Raw genomic sequence first — 12,472 nt, 5'->3', positions numbered from 1 at the left:
TAATATTTACAATTTTGACTTCGAGCCATTTAGAAGGAAATCCACTCTAGAAAGATATCTATCAAAAAAGAAAGAAAGAAAAATGTTTTGGAGCTTCCAAGAATAAATCCTCAGTTACTGGGTGTGAAGATACTTTTCTTAGGTAACACTGTACCTTTGTTTGAAAATGATCTTATTCGTTTGAATTTGGGTGTACAAGTCAAGCAGCTCATTTAAGTCAAGGGCTTGCCTGAACGCGATCACCTCACATTTACACAGTTTATTCTGTTTAATTCGAGTTAGTTAGATATGAGCCTATGACAGTTTAAAAACATCATTTTAGAGAGAACCCTACTTTCCCCTCAAATGAAATTTCTAATTAGAATTGTTTTCAAAGAAGAGCATGAATTAAGGTCCATTTCCCAACTGTACCTCCCACTGATTCTCATAAAAGAAATAATGGCCAAGGAGCTGGCCAAAAAACAATGACTAAACAAAAGCCTGGGTAGTTCACAGACCAAGTAAGTCATCTTTAGATATACGAAGATTGATTACATTTCTGGTCTCCCCCCCCACCCCCCACCAAAGGACAAAATGACTCGCAAGTAAGTAGTTTAGCAAGAAAAAGTAAAAGTCTTTCTTTGCCTTAGAAGAAACACTTATGTGCATGGAGAGAATATTGCATTACCCAAACCCAAAAGAAAACTGTCTATAACCAAGTTTTCATCAGGTTTCTCTGTCCAAATGTTTCCTGGTCTGTGGTCAACCTTTGCTGCAACACCTTATATGACCTTAGATTCTCCAGAGCTATGACTTTTTTTTTTTAAGGAAGAAGATCATAGAATTAAAAGTGAAGATTTCCTAAGGACTCCCAAATTTGCCTTAAATTTAAAAATGGGCAAAACTAAGTTGGAAGCTTAATTGAAAGAACGTGACTACCTTTAACCTATGGGCTATATTTTCTGAGCTGAAAGTCAGACTGGAAAAAGAATAATACAGCCTCAGGTTTATTTGTTTAATTGCTTCTAAGAAAAAAGAGAGTAATAATAGGTTCTTAGGGATATCTGTTATTCACCAAGTATCCTACATGTATTCATTATATAATATAAACACTCAATAGCCTTGTAAGGTAGGTGTTATCCCATTTTAAAGATGAGAAAACCTAGACTCAGTTTAGTAAATTGCCTGAGGTCACCCAGGTAGTAACTGACAGAGTAGGAATCAAGCCCAGATCTTTCAGATCCCAAAGATCATATTCTTTCCACAACACCATCCTGTTCTTACATTACTATAGGCTTTTACCCTTATTTATCAAGCACTTTCTGTGTGCCAGGCACTGTACCCTGTGCTTTATTTTCAACCTGGAGGTTAGCGTTCTTCTAGTTCATGAAGAAGAAAAGAGGCTCGGAGGTCAGTTAATCCACTGCCCACCTCTGGAGCACATGCCTTCTCCACTTACACATCCAGTGTCACCTAGACTAGCCATTTCCTGTCCATCTCACCTGGCAGCACTTAACCTGAAGCAGCCCAACAATGGAGTGCCTTATTTTGAGCATGTCTAAGGAAAACATCCCATATGCCACCTATAATTTTAATACCCCAGAATAGTATAAACCTGGAGTGGAGAATGCTTGGCAAGTATGACACACAAATAAAAAATAAATGGAGATTTCTGCATAGGGGGATGGCGTGACGACCGGGGCTTCTAACCCTGTCTGATCCATCTGGAGAGGTATGGTTTCCCAACACTGCCAGATACGGGACTTAAACTATGTTCCAGCCCAAACCCAAATCTCAGGCCCCATTGTATGGATTGTCCCCGTAGGAAGTTAGAGCTCTTGGAGAGTAAATGAGGGACTCCTATAAGCTGCCAACAGCTCACTCATTATAAGGCTTTCCACGCAGCCTCTGACTCTAAGGGATGCACAAGTAACGCTTGAGATGTTTTGTAAAGAAGAAGCGTTTCCCATACAAGAAGTGAATGACTGCTCACTTTTAATAATAAATAACTTATTTTTGACTTGTGCATTAATTCTCCATTCTGGATAATTTATACTATGCTGAGGATGTTTACATTGTAGGAACATGGCTGACCCACTAGAGTGGGTGGAATGGGATATTTCCTCTAGAAATATTCAAGGGTAAGACCGCTCATAGAAAACTATCCACACTCCAAAAGCAAATACCCATGTTTCCACCTTAGTCAAATCTTAATGTTTTGATTTTGCGTTTGTTTTGTTTTGTGTTTAAGAAACAGCACATTATCAATTTGGTTGAAGTCCCATGAGTGCCCCTCCCTGATACATTCCTGTCCCTCCTCCTTCCCTATTACCCCCAGGGTAACTATCGTCCTTAACTTGGTGTTTATCATTCCTATGCACTTTTTTTACTTTACTACACAGGCATTTATAAACAGTATGTGATAAGTATGCATGCTTTTGCACTTTTTGTGTATTGAATAGTCTTTGTCCCTGACCTGCCTTTTGCACTGAACATTATGTTCTTATTCAGTCCCTTGTTGATAGGCATTTAAGATACTTCCCATTTTGTTTTCACAAGTGTACTGGCAAACTTGATCCTATCTTTTTCTGCACCAAAAGGCAGCAGTATTTTAGGAATGAAATTGCTGAGTTAGGAAGTATGTACATGTTCACTTTTAGGGTGCAAGAGGTTATAGAAATCTACTATCTCGCCAGTGAATGAGAATTCCCTGTGTGCCACAGCTTTGACAACACTTGAGTATTGCTGGGTTTTATAATGTTTGTTATTCGGGGACTTCCAGTCAAGACAGAGGTGTAGGTAAACACAGCTCGCCTCCTCACACAACCATAGCAAAAATTACAGCTAAAATACAAAACAGCTATCACCCAGAATCATTAGAAAATTGAGCTGAATGGAAATCCAACAACCAAAAAATTAAAGAAGTCACATTAATCTAGACGGGGGGTGGGGGGGGTGGGCAGAGACTGGAACAGGTGGTCCCACACCTATGTGTGGTTGATAAAAATCAGGAGGGATACTTCGGGAGCAAGGGGTCCCAGCCCCACACTAGACCACCTAGCCCAGGGTTCCAGTGCCAGGAAGACAAGTTCTCATAACTTCTGACTGTAAAAACCAGTGGGGCTTGGGGCAGCCAAAGAAATCGTGAGGTTCTCAGGTGTGGGCCCATAAAGGACTTAAGACTTACGCAGACTCACTCCTTCTGGGCTCCAGCACCAGGGCAGCAGCTAGAAGGACACCAGTGGCACACAGGGAGAAGCTGAAGTGTCTGGCATCAGGGCAGGTGCCAGGGGACAGGTTGCCCTGCCCTGGCAATTACCTAAGGCTCCACCCCATCCAACTTACCGGGGCGCTTTTATACAATAGGCCATGCTACTAAGATAGGGAGTCAAAGCAGCTCTACTCAATACAAAATGAGGAGACAAAGAAATACAGCCCACATTAAAGAACAGAACAAAACTCCAGAAAAAGAACTAAACAAAATGGAGATAAGCAACCTATCAGATACAGAGTCAAAACACTGGTTCTTAGGATGCTCAGGGAACTCACTGGGTACTTCAACAGCATAAAAAAGACCCAGGCAGAAATGAAGGATACACTAAGTGAAATAAAAATTTACAGGAAATCAGCAATGGGGTGGATGAAGCCAAGAATCAAATCAATGATTTGGAACATATAGAAGAAAAAAACATTCAATCAGAACACCAAGAAGAAGAAAGAATCCAAAAAAAAAAAAAAACAGGCTAGGCTAAGGAGCCTCTGGGACAACTTCAGATGTACCAACATTTGAATCATAGGGGTGCTGGAAGGAGAAGAGGAAGAGCAAGAAATTCAAAATATATTTGAAAAAATAATGAAAGAAAACTCCCCTGATTTGGCAAAGGAAATAGACATACAAGTCCAGGAAGCACAAGAGTCCCAAACAAGATGCACCCCAAGAGGACCACACCAAGACACAGCATAATTAAAATGCTAAAGGTTAATGATAAAGAGAGAATCTTAAAAGTAGCAAGAGAAAAGCAGAGAGTTACTTACAAAGGAGTTTCCATAAGACTGTCAGCTGATTTCTCAAAAGAAACTTTGCAGGCAAGAAGAGACTGGCAAGAAGTATTCAAAGTGATGAAAAGCAAGGACCCACAACCTAGATTACTCTATTCAGCAAAGCTATCATTTAGAATGGAAGGGCAGATCAAGTGCTTCCCAGACAAGATAAAGCTAAAGGAGTTCATCATCACCAAGCCATTATTATATGAAATGTTAAAGGGACTTATTTAAGAAAAAGAACATCAAAACTATGAATATTAAAATGGCAATAAAGTCATAACTATCAACAATTGAATCTAAAAAACAAACTAAGCAAACAAGCAGAACAGAAGCAGAATCATAGATATAGAGATCATTTGGAGGGATATCAGCTGGGAGGGGAGATAAGGGGGGAAAGGGTATAAAGATTAAGAAGTACAAATTGGTGGGTACAGAATAGATGGGGTATGATAAGAAGAGTGTAAGGAATGGAGTAGCCAAAGAACTTATATACATGCCCATGGACATGAACTGAGGGAGTGGGGGTTGTCGGAGGGAATAGGGGGTACCTGGTGGATGGGGGCAAAGGGGGAAAATTGGGACAACTGTAAAAGCATAATCAATAAAATATTTTTTTAAAAAGAAAAAAATGTTTATTAATCTAATGGGTATGAAATGGAATCTCGTTGAGGTTTTAATTAGCATTTCCCTTAAATTCTTCTTTCCTATATTTAGTTCAACAAGCATTCATTGAGTATTTCTCCTGTGTCCTGTGTCACGTACTGTGCCAGATGCACTGAAGTAACTAATTTATGGGTCCTACCCTTAGGGGCTCACAGTCTCTGCAGCAATCCCTGCCTGGAGAGGCATCTCCGAATCGTGTGCACTTCCAGGAATGAGAGGGCTGAGGTGGGGCCCGTGCATCTGCAGTGTTGGCTCCACGGTGGCACTGAGTCTCACTTCAGCTGAGAACCTGTGACCTTCTGGGAGGAGAAGCCTCGCTGATGCAGGGTGGGTTTGTGTATGAGGGCAGGGCGAGAGAACCGGCTGGTCCTTGGCCAGCTCGATGGCATCCTTGCAGCTTGTCTCCTGGCAGTTTGATGTGAATGGCTCATTGGGTGTTGCAATGATTAATCTGTATCTATAAAGTACCTCAAAAGCAATTGCTGAACAAAATATAAGGAGAAGCCAAGTTTCCTATAATTGTAACTATCTGGGACAGCTATAAACTGGCAAGGGAACAACAGACAACAACAGGAGGAGGAGAGGGCAGAGGAGGATGGGAGAGAGAGGAATGGGGGGGAGAAGAGAAATGGGGGGAGAGGAGGAGAGGTCTCTGAACTGAGGACACTGTGCAGGGCCCACACCACATCACCACCCATTAGTGCAGCACCTGCTCCATGCCAGGCTCTGGCCTAGGGATGGACAGTCAGCTGTATCTGACTTCAGAAGCTGAGACAATATATGGGGTGACAGACAAAGAAAAGAGAGGAGGCAAAGGAGAAAGAAACTGGGTAGAAAAAGAAGACAGAAGTAGAGAAAGCTTGTAGTCGGGACAAACAGCATGTCACACCCTGGGGACCGCAGTGTACCACAGTAAAGGTCCATCAGCTCTCTCCAGTGGGCAGCTGGGGAGTGTGGCCTTCGGGCAGGAGGCATTTGTGAAAGAGCAGGCCGAGTCTTCCTGAGCACCGGAGGCTGTCGTTACGTTGGTTTTTTTTCATCTGTTCTCCCTCCACCATCAAGAAAAGGTGAAGTTATTTTCGGAATAGGAACAAGTTTAGAAAGATTTCTATCAAATTAGTTAAAATGGAAGCACCGTGAAGGCTTTTGCTCTCATTTTCAGAAATTTCACATATATGGAATAGTGTATAAAGCTGATGATTAAGGGGAAAAACTAAGGAAAGGGGGGAGTAGGGAAAGAGAATGCATACTTATTTAGTGCCTGCTCTAGTTTTCGTTCAGTCCTTTGAGCAACACTATGAGATAATTCTTACCCTCATTTTGCAGATGAGAAAGTCAAGACCCAAGGAGGTGAAGTGTTTGTATGTTGCCTAGAGTCTCACCACTGACAGATGGCAGGGCTAGAATTTGAACCTATGTTTACCTGATTCCAAAGGCTGTGCCTTTTTCCATGAGACCATGCTGTCTCCTCCCACCTTAGAAACTCCAGGTCCCAGTTTGGCAATATTCAACCCCCAAAGAGAACCTGTTTACATGATCAAATCACACAAAAGAGAATGAAAATCCGATTAGTTTAACAAAATCTGTTTAATTATTTAGTCTCCCCTGTCACTGAAATGAAAGGCAGTGATGTTAGTAAAAGAAAATTGCTGACACCTTGACTAGGGATACTTCTGAACTGGAAGACTTTACTTTTCTATTTCTTGTAGGCGAGCGTTAGATCCGCGGTGTTTAACTTTCTAGTGGTTAGAACCCGTGTGTCTTGAAGGTTTAGTGTGTAGTTAGTGAGATTGGGGTGGTTAGTAAATAGATGGCCGATTTCCCTAATTGGTTGTGTGCCACTGTGGGGTAGCCTAGGAGTGAGCTGTGTGCAGACTGCTCTCCGGAATTCTCTGATGGAATCATTGCTGGAGGGGGATTTTACAGCGAGTCCGCATGGAGTTAGAACTGTCCCCTAATGAGGCTTCGAGGAACTGGAGAGGCCCCAGCAGCCTGGAAATGGGAACATAACCGTAACCACCACAGAGTGAATCCATGAGGATCTTCCCTACTAAGCCAAGAACACGGGGGAAAACGCGGGAGTGTGTAGTTTGGAAGGACTGGAGAAATGAAATAATGGCTGACTTGTGAATAATGATGAAAATATTTGATGATGTGACTCCCAGGGAAGCAATTATGGTTAACCCCTCATTTGTTTGGCATTTTCAAGGACTGAATTGTCCCACATAACTGAATTTTCCAGACAACTAAAACTTTCCTATTTATGTGCCTTGAATGTTTTTTAAAACCATGCTTGGTGGAAATATTTCTGAAATAGATTATACAGTTATCCTGCCTTCTAGAACAGTAGCTGCAAGAAATAACATTTCCTTCGATACCTTTGATTGTAAGTCTAAGAAGACCTGATTAAAAGAGGTTTAGGAAAAATTCATGGACTTAGACAACAGTGTAGTGATTGCTGGGGTGTGGGGGAGGCGGGGAGGAGGGTATCGAGGGGAATAAATGGCGATGGGAGGAGACTTGACTTGGGGTGGTGAGCACACAATACAGTGTACAGTATTCCCTCACTTATTGTGGGTATTATGTTCTAGATCCCCTCCCCCCCGCAAAGTAGGAACCTTACATTTATTCTACACTCTTAAACATATGTAACTTTAACAACATACATATATAGTACCGCAAAATCCCGTTATATAGCGAAAAATCCGTGATACATAATTAAATATAATATTTTTTAAAATCCTGCGATACAGTGAGGCCGCGATATAGAGAGGGACTACTGTACAGAGGATGTGTTGTGGAACTGTGCACCTGACGCCTGTATAATTTTGTTCACCAGTATCACTCCAATAAATGCAATAACAAGAAAAAAAAGAGGGTTAAATAGTTAGGACTTGTAATTGCCTCACAGAAGAACCCTGAGCTGGGCAGTTCCAAGGATGATGAGTTCAGCACCTCGGTGATGTCATGCTGACTCTCCCCTCATGGTCACAAGGTGGGTGCACATCTCCCGGCCTCGAGATCTCACATGAATGGAATGGGTGCTTCTCCTTACACTTGTCTTTAATCAGAGAGGAAAATATTTCTCAGAAGACCCCCAACCAACTTCCCCTTGGGTCCCTTTGGCAGGACTGAGTCACATTTGCGTGCCTTGGTTCTGTGGAAGGCTGCAGGGGTGCCTGTCCAGCACTACTGGACTCTGCAGTGGTGGTGGGGGGGCAGCGGGGGCCGGGGCGGGGTGGGCTCTGCCCATAAGGAGAGGGATGAAGGATGGCTTTGGGGTGGGCCACTGGGGGTGTCTCCTGTGGTTTCCAGGACTGGGGTGAACATCACTTCCTGGATGGCCATAACTGGATGGATGATTGAACTTTTTGTTTCTACAGTAAATGACCCCAGACTGGGGTTCTTTCTGGTTTCCTCAGTCTGATTTGATTTGTCATTCCCTCTCCTTCCTTTGTGTCAGCTTGCTAGTTATCAGTGCTCGCTGTTAAAATGCCTTGTCCTCATCTTGCCATAATTACATTTTTTTCTGGAAAAATCACACAAATCAAACTTGTTAGAACTATGTCTGAAATGTTCCAAGTATCTGACAGCTGTCCCGTGGCATTTCTTTTGGCCGCCCAGGGTCCCTCCTCCATTGTTGAGGTTTTGGAGAAGTGAGGTTTCTAGAACGCCTCGTGAACCTCGAGACAACGTGAGTGAAGGCTCCTCGTGGTGAAAGGAGGAGCCTTGGGGGGCAGTCAGGCCCATTCCCTAGAGGCCGCGAGACTGCGGCTGTCCGCCTGAGCCCAGCATGCTTAGAGAGAGGCAGTGTTCGGCTCCACCCCCGCCCCCCACCGCCCCCCACCACCCCCTCACCAACGCGGCGTGCCCGGGGGCTGCCCGCAGGGCACACAGCACACCGGCTCTGGGCCTGTGACTGTCACTGGGGCGACCATCCGGCATGAGGCACGGTGGTGCAGAGCTCAGTTATTCCTGCCCAGGGCCAGGGCGTCCGAGCGCAGGGAAGGAGAGTCCTGGGAACTGCCCAGGTTGTGCAGAATCGGACGTGTTTGGGTGTGGCTTGTTTCCACAAGTTTGTGAAGTAATGCTTTGAAAATGGTTATTGAGATTATACTGAACAAGTGAGGGCCATCCCTTCCGTGGATAGAGAGCCGACCAAAATTCAGCCTCTGTATACAGAAAGAAGGAAATAGAAAGCAGTTGTCAAAATAATACTTACGGTGACTGACCCAAAAAGAATGATTCTACTCCGGGAATCGATCATGAGCCACTGGGTTGTAAGGAAGCAGATGGTCAATATGTTTGGTTTTGATACAGCTGAAACTCTGAGCCCAAACTGCTTAGAATCTGGGATTTCCTTCAGGACGAGTAAACTGTTTTGAAGGCCTGAAGTCATATATTGTGCGTCAGAAAATAATGAGTTAGCCTATAGGCAAATGTTAAGTGACAGAAACATTGGGGATAAGGAAAACAGGTTTTGTGTTTTTTTTTTGTTTGGTTGTTTTTTCTTTTTAGTTCTGACTGATTTGTACCGTTTAAATCATTCTTCCAAGAAGAATGCAAAGTATTTCTCATAAATATTTTCTGTAATTTCTTCTTATGCCTAGAACATTTTTAAAGAAGCCACCTTTTATGGACTGCTGACTTATACAGACAGGATACAACTTAGTTTAGTTGAGCCAGATATTTTTCTCATATGTGAATTAGTATGTGGATTACTGATTTTATTTCTGACATACTCTGACCATTCCTGCTCCCCTAGTAATCTGGGTATTGTGTACAGGTTTTTAACATTGGCTTCAACTATACATTTTTAGGAAAAAATCTTCATGGAGAATAATCGTGTAATCAGTGCTTTTGTGGGATCACTGTACCTATCAGTATATAACTGGCTGGCAATTATTTTTTAATCAAAACAACTCACTTGCCTAGGTAAATGTTCATTCATATTTTGAATTATTTCTGATGCTAATTGGGCATTTTGGGGAACAGAGTGGATGGTTCAGAACTAGGTAGGAAAATCATTTTTCGGATTATGAAAACACCAGCAACTCATTTTCAACAACAACAACAAAAAAAAACCCAAGAGGAACAAAAAATATACGTTTCAAAGCCCAAAAGAGCTGTCACCTTGAGCATCATGAAGACTGTGGTATTGTTTTGATACTGAATGGCAAACGTGTTTGCTTTAAATTAGTCAATTATTGCCATTGAATTCTGTTACTTAAAAGTGTTGCCTTTTTGAATGGACATTTACATGTTATATACTTCTCACCTGTGCTACTAGTGATTGTTTTCAGGGTTAATCTAGATCTTATTTTATCTTTGGAAACGTATATAATGTAAACATATTTCAAGTACATGTGAATAGGCATTTTTTCTTAAATTAACCAGAAGAAATAAATGAGTAATCAGGAAAGATACAAAGTTATTTTATAAAGCAGTATTTATTCAAAATGGCTAAAGATGTTATAGATCATGCTTTGTAATATATGGACTCAAAAGTTTTTTTGGATTAAATTTTTTGTAATTAGTCTGTTTTTCATATTTTGTATTGTTCCTATATGATACTAAATCTCTGCTTTGGCATAAGTAGACATTGAGACTGCATTGAGGCGGAAAATGTGACTAAAGAGTGGACATTTAAAATGTTGGTTGTGGTGTGATTCATACATAGAAACCCCCTGCAGCACTGATTCAGAGTCAGATATACTCAGAGGTCTAAGAGGCCCTACCCACCGGGCAGTTGTTTCTTAGTTTGTTTGGGATTTCTTTCTTTCTTTCTTTCTTTTTTTTTAAGTTTGCTACAAAACTGACTTTTTCTTCAAGAAATCATGATGGGTCCTAGGAAAACCTAGTCCTAGTCAAACATCACTCCAAACTGACATAACAATCTAGTATGTGGGGTTTCTTTTTCTCGTATATTTGCCTACTGTCACGCAAGGATGACCCTTGTACATCCTTCACAGTAAACACTTGAACTTACTGAGTTGTAACTGTAACAGAGAGAGTGTGGCGAGCAGGCCATACCAGCATCCGCAGAGCAGAAGGCAGCATGGCCTCGTGGAATGAGCTTAGGATTTGAATCGTGAGACTAGATTCGAGTCTTGCCCCTGCCCTGCTGTGGCACGAGCAAGTGAATAAACCTCTTGGAGCCTCAAGTTTGTTTTTCTGTTAAATGCAGATGGTAAAAATAATGTCTTTTTTCCCAGTATAACTGTCAAATAAGTTAAAGTGTGTAGAAGTACCCTGTAAAGCTAGGAAATTCTACATGCATTTTTCTTGTTACTATCTTTGATAAAGTAATATGCCTGTTCTTTGTTCTAGAAGTGCATAACATTCACACAAATATACATTATATACCTTGAGGAATGTGCTATTGAAACAATAGTGTTTTTAATGATGGTTTGCCTCGCCTAAAGTCAGTGTTGTTTTCTTTTTTTTAATGGAGTTAAAGAACCCCAGCTGAACAGACAAAGCGCATCATACTTGTTAACAGCAAAGATGCAAATCCATCTATACGCGCAGCGCAGGCATGTGGTGCTCAGGCCATTCCTGTTGCGTTCCACAAAGGGGCTCCCACTGCTTAGGAGACATATGTGGGAACACAGACGGGAAAACTTGAAACTACTGAGAATCAAAATGCACTGCTTGATTAGAAGTAAAGGGATCACTGCATTTTTTTCTGGGGGGTCCCGTTGCCATATCATGTAATACCAGAAGATCATCAGCTGTCTTCTTGATGAGCCCCTTTCTGAATTCATTATTGAAGGACAGCCTCCATCAGATTACAGGTGAGGAAGACCCTGCCCAGCCCTGGAAGACGTATGGTGTATTAGGGACTTAAAGCAGGTGTGCGGCTCACTCCACTGTAGAATACTGGACAAGACAAGTGCCATAGGAGTTCGGATGGCGTTCCCTCAGGACCTGCCCATCCTGCCTCAGAGTGGTTACATTTTTACTTAAGTGCGATTTGCCCCTCTACCTGCATTGTACACTCCTTGGAGGCAGGGAAGGCACCTTATATTCTTGGGCCCTCTCTCTGCACCTTGTACCTAAGCCTCATCCAATATTTGTAGTTTAAGTAGAGTCTTGTGTCCAACATTTGGATTTAACCAAGAAGTGGTATTAAGATTCACTTAAACCCTAACTTTCTTTTCCTTTTTTCTGTGTTTGCAGTTGACCTGCCCCTGTTTTTTCCTCGAGACCAGCCAACGCTCACATTTCAGTCCGTCTATCACTTTACCAATAGTGGACAGCTTTATTCCCAGGCCCAAAAAAATTATCCATACAGCCCCAGATGGGATGGAAATGAAATGGCCAAAAGAGCAAAGTAAGTGAATCCATTGTTATTTCCCATAGGTAAGGACATTTTATTTACTGAGTTCAGGGGTTGGCAAGCTCTGTGCCTGTGTTTGTAAATAAAGGTTTATTGAAACACAGCCATGCCCATGTCTTCCCTTATTTTCTATGGCTGTTTTCATGCTGCAGTCAGAGAGTGGGTCATCGCGACAGACAGCATATGGCCTGCAAAGCCAAAAATATTTGCTGTTCGGCCCTTTACAGAAAAAGCTTGCCAACCCCTTATCGAGCCGCATCAGGTAGACTGTGTTGTTGCTGCTGCTGCCGCTTTAATGGATTACGGGATTTAACAGAAATCTACTAGTCTATTTAGAAAAGTACTAGATAGGAATTAGAGTTGTGGATAAAGGGTGTCGATGAAAATGTTGGCAGCTGTTTTCATATTTAAAAAAGAATAGAAAATTTCAGCTGACAATAAGCA

At 42.1% G+C, this 12,472-nt stretch overlaps 1 protein-coding gene across 2 annotated transcripts in view; it reads left to right on the top strand.

Moving 5' to 3' along the window:
- Positions 1-12,472, top strand: part of BABAM2 (BRISC and BRCA1 A complex member 2) — a 340,273-nt gene that overhangs the window by 297,159 nt on the left and 30,642 nt on the right. Inside the window, exon 11 of one of the 2 annotated variants that reach the window (XM_090280994.1) lies at positions 11,869-12,022. The exons of the other annotated variant lie outside the window; for it this stretch is intronic. Coding sequence (XP_090137120.1) covers positions 11,869-12,022 — 154 coding nt within the window. The remainder of the gene's footprint in view (positions 1-11,868; positions 12,023-12,472) is intronic. 2 annotated transcript variants of the gene reach the window in all.

Source organism: Furipterus horrens, unplaced genomic scaffold (assembly GCF_987537825.1).
Source record: "Furipterus horrens unplaced genomic scaffold, mFurHor1.1.pri manual_scaffold_6, whole genome shotgun sequence".
NCBI lineage: Eukaryota > Metazoa > Chordata > Mammalia > Chiroptera > Furipteridae > Furipterus > Furipterus horrens.
This window is presented reverse-complemented; position numbering and strand designations above follow the sequence as displayed.